This window comes from Pseudochaenichthys georgianus, chromosome 14, assembly GCF_902827115.2.
Source record: "Pseudochaenichthys georgianus chromosome 14, fPseGeo1.2, whole genome shotgun sequence".
NCBI lineage: Eukaryota > Metazoa > Chordata > Actinopteri > Perciformes > Channichthyidae > Pseudochaenichthys > Pseudochaenichthys georgianus.
Genome location: NC_047516.1, coordinates 8206308 through 8226211, shown reverse-complemented (window position 1 = coordinate 8226211; position 19904 = coordinate 8206308). Strand labels below are relative to the sequence as shown.

The 19904-nt window shown below is 40.7% G+C and overlaps 1 protein-coding gene across 1 annotated transcript in view; it reads right to left on the bottom strand.

Moving 5' to 3' along the window:
- Positions 1-19885, bottom strand: part of LOC117459019 (polypeptide N-acetylgalactosaminyltransferase 10-like) — an 82689-nt gene extending 62804 nt beyond the window's left edge. The window contains exon 1 of the mRNA XM_034099849.2: positions 19620-19885. Within this exon, the coding sequence (XP_033955740.1) occupies positions 19620-19778 (159 nt within the window). The 5' untranslated portion in view covers positions 19779-19885. The remainder of the gene's footprint in view (positions 1-19619) is intronic.
- Between the last annotated feature and the right edge of the window lie 19 nt (positions 19886-19904).

Sequence of the window (19904 nt, the reverse complement as noted above, 5' to 3'; positions counted from 1 at the left end):
AACCAGATGCTAATAACAACAGATCGCCACTGTGCTTACAACTAAAGACACGAAAACACTGCGGTATGTGTACTGCTCCTTATGGGTACTGCAATATTTGAAGGGCTGGAGCGCCGTTCCGGTGCTCTCTGTCAGCACTCCTTTCAGACGAGACATATACCACGTGAAGACCATGGTGAAGACACGTTACGCTCGTGTTGTGTTCATGGAATCTGTCCTTGGCCAGGAAAAACAGGTACTCGCTTGTTTAATTATTTTTGCGGTCTAGATTTCTTCTTCTTTTTTGAAGTGAGAAGTTGTCCGTTTTGGGGGTGGGGGGGAAACGAAAACTCTTCGGTTCTCCACGAATTACACAAGTCACCCAAATCAGCGTTAAAAAAGCGGGAGGCGCCGAAAAATCCCCTATTAATGTATTGATTATAGCTCCGGGTCCGTATAGGTCGGCGTCTGGGTCCGGATCCGGACCGCGGTCCGCCTGTTGCCGACCCCTGTTCTAGTGTATACAGTCCCTCATGGAAGATATTAATTATCTCGACCGACCAATAACAGCATGAAGTGGGTGTGAAAGTTGGGTCGTTGTTACAGAAAGGTACAGAAATTGTCGGAAACAACTCAAGCAAGAATTGTTGCAATTGATAACTGCCGTTGTATTGATGTTACGAGCCAATACAGAAGAGAGGCTAAATTGAATGCCAGACAAATGTGATGTTCTATTATCTACTATCCAATCATAAATAAGAATGTTCCATGGCCCTGACTGCTGGGCCGGATGAGCAGAGAGTCATCCCTTCACTAGTTAATTGATTGCGGGTGGCTTTGTTCACTCGAATAAATACAAATAAAATAAAAAGCTTAAATGGGTAGCCACAAAGACTTTGGCGGCTGCCAAGACTGTGTGTGGGAAAACACTGCGATCTAAATGCCAACAACTGTATTGACTGTAAGAGGGAATGATAATAGTTAGAATGAAACAGAATGCAAGTGACCAGAGCACAGGGATATTATGGTATTGTCAAGGCCAGAAAGCATATTATACTAATGTATTCTTCTTCTAAATGAAGGCCCAAGATCCTTGAAGAAACTGAGTGGAGGATGGAATAGTGATACATAATTCATTGCTGAGTCGTTATGACATATTCAGTATGGAAATGTAGACAAGACCTAATCGAGGACATTACGGTGGGGGGCACTGAAATTGCAGTCATTCATTGGTCCATTGGTTTTTCCCCTGGTGCCCTCGATGGAGGGCTTTTCAGATTATAAAGAGCCTCTCTGAACCGCTGGCTGCCTAACCTCATTTCAATACTGCTGTGGTCTTCTGTTAATCTGCCCAACAGCAGATTATGTTTGCTGTTTGGTCAGATAGGCTGGGATTGGTGCTGCTGCTGTGGGTTTAGGCTCTCAGCAGCTGTTCTAGGACATTACACAGAAATACAGCACCTACATGCCAAAGAGGCATGGATGAAGTTTTGTTTTTTTCAATATTTGATTTATTTCTTTTATTCTGAGATAAAGACGTTCTAGTCTACTTTATTATTTATGCTCACTGTTGTTATTCTTTCTTTGCTATCATTATCCATCATCAGCTTCATGGCCTGCCTCTATAGTTGTCAAGGCTATACTGACATCTTTATTTATTGAATCTTAGTCATTCAAATTGAGATGTGTTTTCAATAATCCTTATTATTTGATGAACAAAATGCTTTCCTCGATTTTCCTTTAGTTGCATTCAGGCCTAATATACTCTGATCTGTTCTATGGTCACAATGCCACCTAAGGCTGAATTCATATTCAAATACTTGCTGGCTGTCAGGATGTTTTCAGAGTGGTCTTTCATTTTCAGAGGAACATTGCCCAGGTAATATCGCTGTCACCCATAAGGGATCAATCAAAAGTTGCTGGTGAAAGGATGGAGGAAAATAAGATCTCTGCAGTAGTACAAGTTTTTTTTTTCTCTTGCTTTCACCTCTACATTTATTTTCTGGGCTGTTGCCTGACACCTTCAACATTTAGGCTTAAATGAAAGCCTGAGGCCTGAGGTGTGAAGTGGACAACTTCTTCACGCAGGTGGTGACTGTGTTTCTCCTCATGTGGCTTCTAAACTTTGTCAAAATGTTGTTATGAGGTGGTAGCAAAAAACATACATATTACTTTTACTGAATATATTATCAGTCTTTTGTGGATGCTTGCTTGTTATACAGGACTAATGCTCTAAATGTGGGCTTATAGCACACAGATAATACAAACAGATACATCTCAGGCTGCATACAATTTGTACTTCATTTGATTTTAGGTTATAAACGTGATGATGCAGTCTTATGTTGATGATGTTCATTATTTCCCTAGTGCTGAATGGGCCATCGGGATGTACTTCCTCAGGAAGAGGGACATGCTGTGGACAAACACTACATCCTAGGAAACTAAACTGGAACTCATGCAGTCAGAAGGCAAAAATAAGTGTAAGTGGCTTGATGGGTTTTAATGTTAACAATGATGTTGTGGGCAAAGTCAATTTGACTGTGGCTGCTTGAATTTCATAAGGCACTGCAATTTAACATATGGAAAACCAAATTAAGTTAAACCTAATTTATTATTTCTGCAAGAACGTAGTGGTGTAGTAGAAGAGCTGGTCTAGGCAACAGTGCCATGTGTCCGATAAGAACAAATATCCCCATTTATTCTCTGAGGAGGACAAATCAGACCACCTTGGGTCAATACTTCCCTTTTCAGTTTCCTCTCCTTCTAAGGGTCGACAGAAGTTTGAAGTGAGAAGGGGAAACTTTTCTGTTCTTTGCTTTTCCAATTCACCTCGACCCTGAGAGACACAATTACCTGTCTGTCCTACTCCAACTCACCTTCTGCTCCTCCTCCTCTTTCTCTTCAGTCAATTTGCCCTGGCTGTCTTGAGTCATCACACAAAAGCATAAGCAGCAACCAATCTTTCTATAAAAAAATAGTACACTGTACCAAACTACACGATCTAATAGGTGTCATTCCCCAAAGTCTGGACAAACATACTGTACGGATAATGTCCCTAAATCAAAGAGATCCAACTGAAAGAAGGGAAAGGAAATAATTTGTGTTGAGCTTAAAACCATCCTAAAGGTGTGATCATTTAAACGGCAGAGAATAGGGGAAACAAGGGGAAAAACAAAATAAGAAGCATAAAAATAGATACAAAAAGAAAAAAAGAAAACAGCCAGTGGCTACAACTGCTTTGCTGAACCCATTCTGTTGTTTGGTGTTTTCTTAGCCCCAAGAGAAATATTGAGTTATGAAAAATCTAATTGGAAGTTTTGACTGCAGGCCTAGACATGTTGTCAAACTCCCCGTTCCCCCCCTCCCCCCGGACTCCTGCTCCACTGCTCTTTGCTGTTAAAGTTGCAGATCTCCAGGAGGAGTTTGAGGCAGCGAGACCTCCCTGGAAGAGGAGCCCAGCCCCCCGATAGGAGTCATTATCCACAGCTCTGCTGCGAGCAGAGATACCAGGCAGAGGACTGGACACAGGCCATGACAGATGGCTGCTTCTCTGCCTTCTGCAGGCACAGGATTGTGCGTAATTCTTGGATGCATGACACAGACGCAAAAACACTGGCAATGTTGAGCCTTTCATGTTGTGTGAACAGTTTCACCCCTCGCAGGATGTTTATTCAGTAGGAAAACAGTGAGTCAGTGTTTATCTCCACTGCCATCAATGCAAATACGAAGCACTTGCTATAACCATCACAGTTTTTTTGCACAAAGAAGAAGTCAGTGCTCTTTTTAAAAATGTTTCCCAAGATTTACTTTACACTTTGATTAGCAGCACGACATTCACTCTTCACCACAGATTTACTTTTGTAAGCATTGTGCATCTATTTTAAGGAGAAACAATAATCTTCTACATTGTTTATGTCATACAATAAGACTATAATAATTCCTTACATTTATTATAGCGCTTTTCCAGTGCTCAAAGCGCTTTACAAATACACATATATATATAGGAGGAAACCATTTGGAAATTGTTCAGCTATCTTAGTCAACCTGATGCAAGGTATTTTACAACATGCAATTTAAGTTATAATTGAACTTTAACAGGAGACAGTCTGATGGATGTGTAAGGGCCTTCAGTGTTCATTTACAGCTATGGAACCACTGCCATGATCACAGCTTCCACTGGCTCCTATCCACACCCATCTGAGCAAAGTGCTGTTCAAATACGCTCCTTATTATCATGTCTTCAGGGAAATACTGTGAGGGGGCCATTTAGTGCTGAGTCGAGATGCTGCCAACTTGATTGCATGTTCTCTCCTGTCCCATGGTCCTTGGGTCTAATGCAGAACATGGTATGGTTCTCCCATGTAGGGTGAACGTAGGGTCAAGGTACAGTGATATAATCCATATGAGCTGTTGAAGCATCCTTGAAGAGGGTGAGTAATGATTCTTGGAATGCTGTTCTGTGACGCTGGACATCACTGCCCTTATATGGAGGTGAAGTATCACCGAAGCTAACCATTCTCAATTGAGAAATTAGTCAGATGTCTATTCCCTGTTGGAAATGGATTTTCATTTCAATGTCAAGGGACAAAGAGGATCCCTCTTCCAGGAAGAAATAAATAAAACTAATTTGACTGATCGTGTTGCAGCTTATAGTACCCGTCTGTTGTTTTATTTCTTGGAATTGAAATAACTTGGCTTGTGTCCCCTTCTATTTTTATATGAAGACCAATTTTCTAGTCACCCCCATCATCTGTTACTTGTTGTTCATGATGCAGCCATGAGTATGTTAACAACCCCCTCACCCTTTCCCCTGGCATCCTCTCCATAAGCAGAACTCAGCGTTGTCTCATCATGTTGCTGCTGGCTTTGGCTTTGGCTGCGTGGGAGGCAGGGTTCCACCGTGGGGACAGAGGACAGATGTGGCTTACATAATGATCGGCAAATCAGTTATCTCAGTGGCCCTAATCCTTCTAGCATCCCTCCATACATCTCCCTACGGCTGCCTCGTCCTGCCGTGCCAAAACGTACTGTACCGTGCTCAGCCAGAGGGCCACTGCTTGTTCCCACCACTGGTTAAGAGTGAATCAAGGAGCTCAGTAGGGAGGGCTTTTTACAGCACTACTGGAAGGCAATTACCAACTCTTGTCAGTAAGGGGACAGTCAGGCCACGAGATGAAAGTTTGGGGTTCAACTGACAACTTCCAATATGAGAGCATAATGTGAAACAAAGTCCGCAGAGGCAACGCTTTACGAACTGTCAGAAAGACCCCTATTCAGTGGCTGGTTCGTAATGAAATAACATGCTGTACATCTACCAACTTCTTTCAGTTGGCTGCCTCACATCAATGCTAGGTACAGAGAGTAATGACAAGCAGCAGTTCACCTGAACAGCAAGGAGAGCCATCAATAAAATAAGAAATTACTCATTAGCTTGTCATTGTGGATGCATTTGCTGGGCTTTGTTTCTGATTCCATAATAATTGAAGGAATACCTTTGAAAAAGAAATCAATACTTATGACATGTTTTCATCAAGAGCTTTATTAATGTGTATTTCTTTTTTTACAGAACTAAAGACAAATAGGTCATTGAAAGCTTTCACCTTGTCTGAGGTTTTTTTATGCAATTTATGTTTTATGATTTGAGCAGCACAAATGAAATCCCATTGACCTTCATTATATTGGTGTGGCACAGACGTTTTAGAGGCCGTTACATCAAGGCAGGTGCACTTAAATATAAAACTATCCTCGGGGTACATTTCGAAAAGCATGTTTTGTTTTTTGTAATCCAGAGCACTGAAGAAAATGCCACCAACTCCAAAATATTAGATTTTTCTTTTTGACACAGAAAAAGGAAACAGCGTGTGAGATAGTGTGATACAGAAAGTTGAACAGAAACCCTAACGCTGTGTGCACAACTCAATGGCGCCTTTTCATCGTCTCAAATGTTCACCACACCCACATGCAGAACAGATGTCTGAAAGCAATCGAAGAGCCTTTTGGACCCATCTCCCAATGACTCAATATGAATAGGCTCCTCTCACTCCATTAAAATCCAGTCTTGTTGATTTTTTTACGGTTGAGGATAATAGAAATCTGATGCTAGTACAATGCGAAACGTCTAGGAAGAATCTTAGGTAGAATCTTACAGCAGGTAGGGACAGAAGTTATTCTTCCATCAGCATGACATGTATACGGTGTTTCTTAAAAGATAATAGTTTTATATTGTTCTAGATAAATGGATTGTTAAACCCCTTATGCTCTTTATCACTTAATGAAGGCCTAGACATCCAGTGTAACTTCCAAAAAACAATGTCAAAAAATACCCCGCAGTTGAGTGACAGCAGTGATGTCATCGAACTAGACTGTATTGCATCAGCTACCACCTAAGCCATTCAATGAGCTTGGAAAAAAATAGCAGCATTAATTAGGGCTGGGCGATTTTTTCGGTTTTCACGATTAATTTGCATTTTTACTTTCCTACGGTTTGTGAAATGGCTGAACCGAAAAATCGCGATTTTAAAACATTTCTAGACTCCGCAGATTCGTTTTGCTTTAAGGGACTCCGTAGTAGCTTACTCTCTCACTTTCCAGAACGCGCACAAAACTCAGCCACATTGCCTGTGACTACCCAATCGGCAGCTCTGCCCGATCTGCTGTTGTTATGCTGTGTTCGTTGTTCGTTGTTGAGCATAACAGAGGACTCAGACATTGTACATTACATATATAACTAAACACGCCTTTTCTCCTCCTTATCTCTTTCATGACTTTTCATTTAATATGGTTTTGAACACTGTAATCAATACTCAAGACAGGAAACACTTCACGGCTGGTTTCATTTCTGGTAGTTCCGGTTGTTGTCTCATGCTACCCACGTCTGTAAACAAACGTATTCAAATAAACTGTACCTTCATTTAATATTCAGCAATAATAATATCTCGACGTCTATACAGTAGCTGTAGTGTTGAAATCAGTAGGTTTCGGTGTGCAACACTCCGTGTCATATCGCTACTAAATTCACCTCTATAGTAAATGGTATATTAGCCACATGCTAAATGCTAACCGGAGATGAAGGATTTTCAGAATAAAAGCTTAACAACTGCGCACGAGAACTTCTGGTTTTTCAGTATAAAACAGCATTTAAACTGACGGTATGTTTAAGGTACTTTATGCCATCAAAAACATTGATTTTAATTTATAACACTGTGCGCATGTGCAGAGCTGCAGATCGGGTAGTCACATAGCCTAGTACAATCACATTCACCGCTTCACCGACAGATGTACCATAAAAATGTCCACGAACACAGATGAAAAACTCATTCCTAAAAAAGGTGCTACTTCAGTTGTATGGAAGTGGTTCGGGTACAAGCAGTCATACATAGAACAAACAACTGTTCTGTGTAAGTCTGTAGAAAGACAACTTCCTAGAAAGTTAAAGGGATGTTATTTTGTTTGAGGGTATTTTTTTATTATTAATTTCATTATCATTATTATTATTTGTTGTATTTCATTTTAGAAGTTTTTTCAGGGATGGCCTACAAGAGATTTTTTTTTCAGTTTGATTTAAAAAAAATCTTTGCACATTAATGCCAAGTGCTGTGGTACTGTTTTTTTTTTGTTTTTTTATTCTTGAACAACTGATTTGTTCACATAGGCCTAGACTACTTGGTAATCTCATTTATTTGTATTGTGTTCATAAAGAAAATATGTATTTAAATGTTGCCTTGGTTTGGTTTGTTTAGAAAAAAACAGAAAAAAATCGAGGTTTAAATCGAAAATTGTCCATTAGTTAGAAAAAAATCGAGATTGTATTTTTAGGCCAAATCGCCCAGCCCTAGCATTAATAGCTCATTTCATTTCCCTTCTCTTGACCAACACAGCTTGTCTTTTCAGGCATCGTTTTACATCCCTAAGCAATGCCAATGAAAATATGTTACCAGGGTTGGGGGTGGAGAGGTTTGTATGTGTCAGGGTTTCCCACACAGACTATACTTGGGCGGGCCGCCCAGGTATATTAACGGCCGCCCAAGTATATTTCGCGACCCATTTAGTTTTTTTTTTTTTTTTATATATAATTTTTTAATAATTTTTTTTTTTATAATTTTTTTTTTTATTCATCCGTGACCACGACGCCATCTGCAATTGATTAACTTGTGGACAATGATCCCTCGCTCCCTTGCACTGATCTCGCCAACTGACTGGCTGTCCACATGATGTGGCCTGCCGACATGGCCACTGTCATACAGATCATAAATCAGAGCCCTTGATTGGTCTCTGTGTCATTCAAGCTCGGGATAACCTCAGCTCAGGTGAGGTAAAGGACTCTCTGAGTGTTTAGATAGTTAACTTAGTCTAAGTTCTCAGTGGGTCTCAAACGGTGTGGTCACCATTTATGTAAACACATATTTCCATTTGAGAGGGTAGTGATTGGTCTAATGGATAGCGAGGTGGGCTGAAGATCGGAAGGCTGTGAGTTCAAATCCCGCGAGGAACACCACCACTAGTGTGCCCTTGAGTAAGGCACTTAGCCCTTAGTTACTCCAGGGAGAATGTCCCTGTAATCGGTCATTATAAGTCGCTTTGGATAAAAGCGTCAGTTAAATGAAATGTAATGTGATTAGTAAAATATGCATGAATAAATAAATAAAAAGTTAACTGGGTGAAAAAAGGTAAGATACACTTTTAAAACTTGTTGAGAGAAAACTAGTCTTTGCTGCTGCCTCAAAGAGGAGCAGGGGGAGAGGAGGGAGACAGGAGAGGCTGATTCAGGAGCACAGACACACTCACAACTATAAATGAACCAAAAATAAATGAATAAACAAGTTTCAGTGTTTTTTTCATATTGGAAATGGTATGGTATTGGTTATGGCCATGATTTTATGATTATTGAAATGTATACAGTTTAATATAGGTGTTTCCATAGATCTAGTCTCTTTATTTTGCCCTCAAAATGCACCAGATTGATGCATTTAACTCCAAAATAAAAAATAAAATCTTACCGAGGGGGGGCATGCCCCTGGACCCCCTAGAGGATTTGAGGTCGACCCCCACTAAAAATCACATGGATAGGTTCCTAAATACATTTTTTTTTTTTTTTAAAGTAACCCATTTCCATGTGTGGGTAGTAGATTTAAACTATAGGGCTATCATTATGGGCCCTGCCTGTACCTGTTCGCTCTGCCATCGCGTGAAGGGTCTGCTAACAAGCGACCAACAGAAAGGTTAATGTTGTTGCACGTCACCTCACCACCCCCCCCCGCTATACTACCACCACCCCCCCCAAGTATATTTCATATATGTGGGAAACAGATCTGTCGGTTAATGGACCAGCACCAGAGGTGTTCCCATACACACAGGCGTTGGAGCTGTTCTTCATGAAATCCCAGAAGGATGAAGTGCTCTGACAAACAGTGCCATCTTTGCGCAAAATGATTATACAGGAATGAAAAGTCAATAAATAAACATGTTGTTAAAACTTTTTTTTTTTTCGGGCACCCCCCCCGCCCGCTGCCACCACCCGCCCAAGTATATTTCAGATCTGTGGGAAACACTGTGTGTGTATGAAATGATCAAAGCCCTATACATGCTAACAGTGACATCACCTGCTGTTCCTGCTAGTGGCTCAGTAAGGAAAGCCATGGTCTAGCAGAGCAAACAAATTCAGCAATTTCTCCCGGAGACAGCACGTCAATCTTCAAACAGCTGTTCAGAAGTGCTGCTGTATGTGCAGACTGATTGCTAAAAAAGTGCTGTAAGACTAGAAAATGAGACTGACTGCTTCAGAGACGCATCCGCTGTAGCCTAATGGTGAGAGAGAAAAAGGTTTCATTCTGGAAACTTGGGAGTTCAATCCAGAACTGAGGGAATGTGGGCGAAGAAAGTCGAAAATAAAGCCTACACTACTCCAGGAACAGCTGCTGTAGAGCTGCTGAAAAAAGAGGTTAAACCCTCCATCTCCTCGCTCACAATCTTACACAAAGAAGAAAAACAGGTTGTTCTGGGTAATCAGGCTATGGCAGGAAATCAGACAATACTAAAAGCATTTGCAGCACAACTTCTGCGTCCAACTTTTGTCTTTTTTCCAAAAAAAAATCCTGCACTATGTGATCCCATTCTTCTTTTTCCAGTTAATATTACATGGTATATTGCAGTGATTCATCTATCTGCTGACCTCAATGCTCAACTTTTCAAAAATGTACTTTTAGGCAGCCAAATTGTTATGTAAAAGAACTGGGCTCCATTTTCACGAAGGCAACAAAACTAGTCAAACTTAGTTGCCAACAGGTTGTCCTTCCCGTATATTAAACATGAGAAAATGTATAGAATATATATATAAGTTGAACTTTTCTATGGGCCACTGGGTGACATTTCAGTCTTTCTGTAGTGTTGGAGCAGGGGTCAGCATGTTTTTTTGAGGTTCAATTCCCAGTGTATGAGATCCTGCACCTTCACTTTGTTTGTATGAGAAAAAAAATGTCTGGAGCTCCATTTACTTTGTTAAGCGACTGATACATTAAACCAATCAGGCATTACAAGATTCCCAATTGGTATTTCACCAAATAAAAGAACAAAGTGTTTGAAGATATGTTAAATATTGTAATTAGTTTTGTAATTTGCAGCATTGTAGAATTGCCTTTGTATTTCCTTATACTTGAACCTCAAACAAGGAAACTGATTTAGGTCACTGCCCAAATAAGATAATTACCAGTTTAGAGAAGAGCATGTGAACACACCACAGTGTTCCCAATATGTTTGAAGTGGCACAGCTGAGGGAGAAGACCATAGAGTGACAGAAACCTGCCTTAGGTGAAATGGTCTGTCTGCTATGGACACTCAAACTGTTCCTCCATTCCCATGAAGCTTTGCTGTTTTTACTGTCATGACTGTTCCATGACTGCCTTATCCCTGGATCTTTACTGCCAGGCAACCAGGCAGGCAATGTGAAAATATTCTGCTTTGTCGTTGCACACATATAGAGACTTAGCTTTTATCTAATATGCACAAAGTACACAGCAGATTGCCTAAATACCACGGAGTACGAGCTTCTAAAAAACATCACTTATCAAAGCATACTGCTGGAAGAAGAATAAAAGAATAATCTCTCTAGAAAAACTAAACTTGTGGGTTCCTACATTTATCATGGGTCAGGTACTGTGGTCAAGTACACACAGAGTTGTTCAGGAAGGAAAAATAAAACACCCAGCCAAAAACAATATAACTGAACACAACAGGTTAAGGTGAAAAAAAGTCCAGGTCTATTTTTTAGACGACAGTAAAAAGAACGGTCTGAATGGCAGTCTTTAACAGGAGCATTCAACAGAGCAGTGCAGCAGCAGTAGTAGTAGTGGCCTTTGGTTCAAATGTAATCGAAATTATCAGTGGCTGATAATAAGGAGTACAAGGGTCAGAGTCAGTGTTCATATCTACAACGTAAGGAGTTATTTAGTTATTTGAAATTCTAAAAATGTATACTACTCGCTGAGATATTTTGACTTTCAGTGCCAAATTGTTCAAGTTCCAACGACCCTGCATGGTACAGTTATCCTAATGCAATTCACCCTTGGAGAGTTATATAGATATATATATTTTTTTTTTAAATCAAATCAAATGAATGGAATAGAATTCATAGCTGGTTAAAAATGCAACCTCACAAGTCTATTAAGTCTCTACCGCTACATAGTATACAGTGCTGAGCAACACATATGCACAGATTTATAAGACTAGTGCCAACACTGCATATTTCAAATTGTGTGCAAACACAAATGTATTCTAGAGCACAAAGATGTTCATAATCTGACCCATGGTTGGTGTGAGTGTGAAGAAGATATATGCTGAATGCTGCTGAAGGATCTTATTCTCTGAGAGGCTCAGCACTGTGAAGCACAGAGCTGGTGTTAAATTGGTGTCCAGGGATTAGTTTAATCATCTGAGCAAAAGAAAAAGAAGCTCCATAACCCACGTGGCTGTAATTAAAAGCATGACTCCTCACTCCGTAGCCACAGGCTGTCTGCTGCACCTGTCCCTCATTTGGCTCTGTGCACTGATCTGGGGCAGCCGATCCCTGACAGGCATACAGAGCAGCTTCTGCAGCCAGCAGCGAGTCAACGTCTGCCTTGTGTGAGGAACCTGGGGAGGAAACGCTCTCCAACAAAGTCAGCCTGTGAACAAACACCGCTTTTACCCGCTCACTCTGCCTTTCTTTCTCCCGAGGTGTTTCTTCCCCTCCCCTCCTCTCTTAGCTCCGAGTGATAAAGTGCAACGACTTAAGTCTGCAACGAGTAACTCTACTAGTCTTTGCAAATGACTTTCATCCCTCAGTCTCCCTCCTTTCCAGAGGCTTAAAGAGTAAAAGATACAATCTCACTTCCTGGTCTAGCAGCACAGCTAGCCCCGAGCTCAGTGAGGCTGCATCAGGCACTGACGTAACAGCTTATCCCCTGATGTAAACTTACGGTAGCCATGAGACTTCGAAATCTCAAATCAACTAGAGTTCACTTTTGCCCCACTGTTGTAAATCTGATGAGCATTGGGATTGGTAGGGGCCATCGTCATAGTTAAAATGGTCAAATAACAAAGAGAGATGAATGATTCAAATGCAGTTTGAATGGTCATGATCTGCCTTTATTTGTCTTCCAAAATATTTTGGCTAACTTTATCGTTACACAAATAAACTAAGGCTAGAACCAGAAGAATAACATACAAGTTGTAAGAAATCCATAATTATCCTGTAAAGGGAATCTTTTTTTCAGGATTACGTGCAAATAATGTTTTTGTTGTGTCATGATCACTAGGGATACTCACTCTCTGCCAATCGATCGGTGCTCTCTAAAAATGCCGATCGCGAGAGCCGATCGCATGACGTAAAATACATGATACTTTTCTCAGTGCGCAGCAAAACAAGCTCGCCAAAATGGCTTCACTGGTCTGGCAGTATTTTAAGGTGAAAATGACAATAAAATAGCGGTATGCAACGTGTGTGAAGCAGAAATCCTGCAGCTCCGCCCGCTGTGACGGACCGATGAGTGGAGCAACACACACACTAAGAGTTAGACCTAACACACTTAGCTATTTGATCTACCTCTGGAAGAAGCTGAACTAGTTATACATTTATGTATTCTTCACTGTCGGGTCACTCATTACTGGATCAGTGAGCTGCATGAGATACTGACAGGCTGTCAGGAGAGAGAGGGAGGGAGGGAGAGAGGAAAAGAGAGCGCTTCCGCTCATTTCTCCCGTGTTATTATCCAAAGTTAATGTAAACTTGAATAATATACTTCATTTGAATGTAATAATTATGCTGGTTGTTGTTTGTGGAAGCGCCAGTGAATGAGCCCCATTAACTGAGTTTTAAACATCACTTTAAATGGAAGATCCCCATAGGCCCCGGCCCACACGATCGGATCGGCATCGGCCGATACTGATTCCGGCGATCGGCCCCAAAATTGGCGATCGAAGCATCCCTAAAGATCACAAAATAAGGGTTCAAGTATGATGATCAAAAAAGATGGAGGTCTCAAGAAAGTAACTGTAAGTGTCAACATCATGAATTTATTTTACAAGTTCAAGACTAGCTTTACCATGCCCTGTCTGGACTTCCGTCTCTATAATATTTAACTCTCTGAAAGACAAACGAGGTCATCACCACTAACTATTTTTCAGCATAATAAACTCTAATGAACTCTCACAACTGTTATCGTAAACCATATTAAATTGTCTTAATCCTACTCTCACAGCCCCTCTAATAGCTCTTAACCTCACAGGATTCACAGTTGATGTGTATTCTTTATTGCAGAGAGCCCCCACTTCCCTCACTTGTGTGCAGACATAAGAACATTCACTGCAGACTTAAATTATTCCCGATTCCAAAATGTGCCTTGAGGAGGCTTGTTTTTTCCTCAAACCCCTCGTATGCATGTGTGATGCAATCCGTAAGAGCGATTTTGCACGGGCAGCCTAAATCCTCTCAATTTTGTTTCAATGCACTTTTGACTTGCGCATCCTTTAGGTGCCGCCTCGAGCGTTCTCAAATCACTGCCTGCTATTGGCATGAAACATCATTCCGTCTCTCCCACATGATGTCAACAGAGCAGAAAGGAGCGATTTTTCACAGAACCACGGGCTAAACTTATATTCAACTTCAATGTTTATCAGAATAGCAGCAGAGGGGAAACAGACAGACAGCTCCAAGTCAAAATGGTTCCACGCGTACGGATCACCAAGGAAAACATTGAAATCTGGGACATTTAAATGACATGTAATGTATAGTTTGGACTGTTTGCTGGGATTTCATTTTAAAGCATGTCAACTCAATCTTCCAAAAATGTGAACACAGAGAAAACTGTGAAAGGAGATACCATCGAAACACTGATTTACGCTACATTACTTGTCAAATGTTGATATAATGTTGGTTTTCATTATTCAAATATCTTAATATTGAGAGGGCTGATTTTTGGGCTACAAAGCAAATATTCTCATGAATTTATTTCATTGGGTCCCATCAGGTCTCAGCACACATACTTGCAACCTTATTAAAGCCAACATGTGTTTGCATATATCAAAGTAAATGAATAAAGCATCAAGTGTTTGTTTATTTCCCTCAAAGGGACAAATGTCAGACTTTCAATGTTTTCCTCAGGCCTGTGGGAGCCCTGGAGGACAAAGGGGTCAAACAAATATCTGATTTGCATTGTGCAGGAATACATCACAAGCAGACAGCCTGGGAATTCAAAATCAGACTGAAGCTCTGGGGGTATTTATTCAGAATAACAGTTTGTTATAGAGTAATACATTCACTGGGAAGCGGCAGCTAAACAAGCGGTGACTTCAGAGGCAGAAATGAGAAATCCAAAGATGGGGGGGTGCTAGTGGAGCACGCTCATGAACTGTTTCTTCTTCTTCAACTCGCTGCGGAGCGCATCAAAGCAGACGCTTCACACGATAGCAGAGCAAACAGGTACAAGAGGGGCAGTTCATCGATCGCAGATGGCGTCGTGCTCGTGGATGGATAAAAAAAGATGAAACCTAAATGGGTCGCGAAATATACTTTGGCGGACGTTAATATACCTGGGCGGCCCGCCCAAGTAAAGTCTATGTGTGGCAAGCCCTGAACACATTTGTTCAGCAAGATTTCACCTTGTCCTCAGATCAAAGTCAACTTCATTGTCAATCTTCCAGTTTGTGTGTACAGACAGAGAGACAATCCCGAATATAAAAACAAATGTAAATAAAAAAAAAAAATTAAATATCCATACAGAATCAAAGACATTAGATGTTCTACATATCAGTTTACTCTGAGCTATATTCATTAATATGAACAGCCTTCTGTTGGCTTTAAAATCAGTGTGTGTGTGTGTGTGTGTGTGTGTGTGTGTGTGTGTGTGTGTGTGTGTGTGTGTGTGTGTGTGTGTGTGTGTGTGTGTGTGTGTGTGTGTGTGTGTGTGTGTGTGTGTGTGTGTGTGTGTGTGTGTGTGTGTGTGTGTGTGTGTGTGTGTGTGTGTGTGTGTGTGTGTGTGTGTGTGTGTGTACTGTACATGTGTCAGAATGAAACGCACAAGGTCCGGCCGTGATGAATGAACAGTAATCCAGCCTGCAGTTTACGGCTCATAAATGTAGCCTCCAGTGCAGAGAAGCCTGTATGATTCTCATTTCTCTGTGACAGGGCCGTGAATCTCCGCCAACTTTCCTTCTAGTGCACACTTCGTCTTTTGGACTTTTATCAGAGTGGATAACAACCAGTTAGCCAAAGAAAAAGAAAAAAACAGCGGCATGTGCCCCAAAAATTGAATCTGGATCATCCTTCCTATAGCGCGAATATGTATATGCATCCAATGTGTTCTTTTTTGCCATCAACTTTTCTTTTTGATGTTTGCTCACATTGTAAGGCAGTGGTAAACGACTGGCATTCCCTTCTTTGGTTATTTCATAAATTCCTCTAGAATAATTGTAATTGGTGTTTTGCCGTGCATGAGGAGTCTCCATGTGACTCACTAGCAACAAACTCTGTGTAACCAAAAAAACCTAGTTTGGACTAAATGATGTTCTATCAGACAGACTTCTCTTTTAGATTTTTATTTAAAAATATACTCATTTGTTTCAAGGAGTTGTTACATGACATGTTTATTTACTTTACTTGATGTGGCATAACATTTTTCACCCCACATTGGTTATAAAAGCACAATTACATTTAAAGGGAGAACAACAACGCTCAAACCTCCACTAACTCACAGTGCAGTCCACCATGGTAAACATTTTCTATTTTAATTGAGTCTGGGGCTCATTAAAATTCCTCCATGTTTGGTGAAGCATCGTGGTTCCCAAAGTAAGCATAAAAAGTCACAGTAAAAGCAGCTAAAATAAATGCTGATACATCTCTGTGGGACACAGTGTAAGGCGCCAAGAGGAAGTAAAATGTATACTACTAAATAACTACTTTTCAAAAACGGAAGACATTTTGTTAAACAGAATACCGTCCTTACTTCAAGTTAAGGTGCAATATGTATCTGCAAATCTGAACAACATTACGCTTTGTGACTTGTAAGGATATAACTTTAAGTATGAGGATCAACTGGTATTACAAGTCTGGTGATGCTAACCCAGCTTAACTAAGACTGGATGAGGAAACAGAAGTTTGCGTGAAGGCCTTCGCATGTCTGCCAGGCTGTTGTCAGGACATGCATCTGCAGCAGACCGTATCCAATCACTCAGACAGTTAGCTGGGCAGCACAGTAAGCAGCAGCAGCAGCTCAGACTATAGAGGTCTCTTTTTAATTCTACCCACTGCTCTCATATTCTCTAACCTCAATTTAACCCGAGTGGCTGGAGCAGGCAGGAGGAAGCTGATTCACCTCTGCTTCAACAGGCGTCCTTAAAAAGAGAAGGAAAATGTGCAAATTGCCTTTCTGTCACTGTCACAGTGGAAGGTCTGAGGCAGCTCATGTTTGCTAGAGTAGTATGATATACTCATTCAGGAACCCTATGCATAGGCAACTGATTACAGCCACTACGACATGGCTACAGTTGTGTTAGCATAGCATACAGTGAGTAGAGGATCAAATGCTCAGAGAGAGAATTTGATGTAGATATGAAGGTACATTCCTGATGTGAGGCTGGCCTTTTGTTCAATCAGAAAGTTGAGAAAACTAAAAGGTCAGGAATGTACCTGAATGTGTACATAAGAGGCGGGCCTTTTCAATCAGCATGTTGTAAAACAAAGGCCTTATTGATAAGTCACAAAGGTACACGGATAGCAAACACAAGATAACAATATGTGATATTTAACACAAGCTTCTGAATCCAAATAACATTGAATCAAGGAAGACTCTGGATCTACAAATATCATCCAAAGAATAGTTTTAATATTGTATTGTCTTGGAAAGCAGGTGCATAATGGTGTTATACAACATAATGTGCAGGGTCTCCAATGGCTTCCTTTCCTGAAATAAAGACATTCAAAATAGTTTTTAGGGGAAGTGTGCAGAAGCCCAATATCACACAGCAACAGCCATTTCCAATTTTGACCAATAGGTAAACAGAAATAATGATAACTCTCGAAAAAGGTGAGAACACATCTTAATAAAGGGTTATCCTCTTAAAACCTTTGGAAATTAATGAAAACAAATAACCTTGTTTCAAATGTTTGCTCCCTGTATTTTGGTAACACACCACCAATACAAATTCGGCCTCAATTTTCAAATCCGCCTGTCGATTTATTATCAAACTGTTTTCAAGGTTGACAGCTGTTATGGAAGTTTGCTAGTATGTAACAGGCTTTTTCTGGCCTTGTGTTTGTTCTTTTAATCCCATTCATAGCATCCCCTGTTAAAATATAAATCCAAACTTGAGCTAAGAAAAGTAATCCTTGGAGAAGATCCGTGCCAAATAAACTGGCTTTATCATTCTCACAATATGGCCTGTAAATTCACTTTCACTGCTGATAACAACAAAACATGGAAAACATCACCGTGGGATTTTGGTGGGGATTTGTTAACATTTACAGACTTAATAATGAATTTATAATGAATGTAATTGTTTGCAGAGCTATTTGACACATTGTTTGAATGGTATGCTGCCTTAAGAGATATGTGTACCATGATATTTTAAAGAAGAGCTCTAGATGAAGCTAAACTACCTTCACTTGGTCCTTTTCATTACATTCCTGCTATGCTTCCAGTCAGGAGAGTTTGCTGAATTTAGACAACTATTCACCATCCAAAACTCACACATGCACACACACAAATGCCATCAGTGAAAGCCTCCATTCAGCATATTTGCCTCATTTAAAAAAGAGGGGCTATTATTGTCTGCCAAATTTAGGTACGGTTTGGAGGGTCAGTTCCGATGATTTAATTCTACACATTCTGACACAGTTCCTAACGTTTTCCTCAACAACAAAAACCTTGAATACCCCGACGCTGAAATTATTAAAAAATCTATTCAGACTTCTCTATCCTGTTTGTGCAAAAAAAATGTCTCCCCTGTTCGGACAAAAAGATTGGAAACCCTCTTTTACAAAGTGCAACTTAATCAATTCCACCAAAGAAAGATGACAACTGGAAATGGCCTACTGTATATCCACATTGTCACAAGGAAAAATATGAATACATCATTATATGAATGTAAAAAATACTACAAATCAACATTTGCATGGATAAAGAATGCTAAAAACTAACAAAAGTGTCAAATCAGATAAGCAAAACAATTAAATGCTTTGGCTGCCAATTCAAAAACGTTGGCATCATATTGACAGTTTCCTATACGTTTGTCATATTTTTCCACACTGAAGAAAACAATAAGTTAATCAAGTTATGAAGCAAAATCAAATAGATACTAATTACCAAAGAAAATGCCAAGTGTTTGCTCATTTCAGCATCTTAATTGTGAGGATTTGCTGCTGTTTTATGTTTTACATCATTCAAATGTGACTATTTTTGGATTTTGTATTCTTGGTTGAAAACGTCAAGCTCAGGGGAGAACAGTTACTCCTGGTTAACATCTTATACAAATTAGCCAACAGATTCCTTAACAATGGAAACAAATAATTAGTTCCAGCCTTACATGCAATAACAGTTATATACATGCCCTGACTTTAAACTGTTATGTTTTGCTCATAATGAATTTGTCTTTATCTACAAAATAGTGACAAAGAAGCAATGACCCAATGGCCATGTGAATACATAACAAAGTGTCCCCCCACCCCTTTTGTTGCCCCCCTAACAGGTTGACGCCTGTCAACCTGTGAACGCAGCACCCACCGCCTGCTTCACATTTTTTGACAACTTCCTGAATACCGTGTTATTGAAACTTTACTGTGACGCCCTGCTTTGCTGGGTTAGCAACGTGGCCCCCTTTAAATTCATCCTGGCCTCTGTAACTAATGACCTGCCATGCTTGCACAGTGCTACAAGAAGGTCCATTTTGTGAATCACATCAGACACTCACAGTAGGGGAATGTAAATGTTGATGGTATTGGGGGGTGAACTGTTGGGCAGGGGGAAGTACGCAGCGGTTCTTTGATACTGCTGCAGCGAACAAACACTGTAGCATTTGTAGGATTTCTGACGGTAGTTGTTACATGGTGAGACAAGCGACATATTGCGGATTAAGACCTCCCCGCTGCACCGAGCCACCCACGGTCGAGCTCCTACCTGTATCTGGGGGATGCCACCCGGACCTTCCACTGTGTCGGGCGAGTTGTCGAACACTCGGTCCCGGTACAAAGACCACAGCCCGACGTTTGGGAGGAAAAGAAGAGCCGCTATGAGCAGTCCAGCGAACTGAAGCAGCCTCTTCTCCTTCCGCCTCATTACTCCGGGAGAAAGCTTGTGAAGTAGCGGCGGTGGAAACTAGCAAGCCCCGAACCCCCAGCTTTTCCAAGCCGAGACAACTTTCACTCTGACTGGAGGACGGACACCGGCGCTGTGACGCTCCAC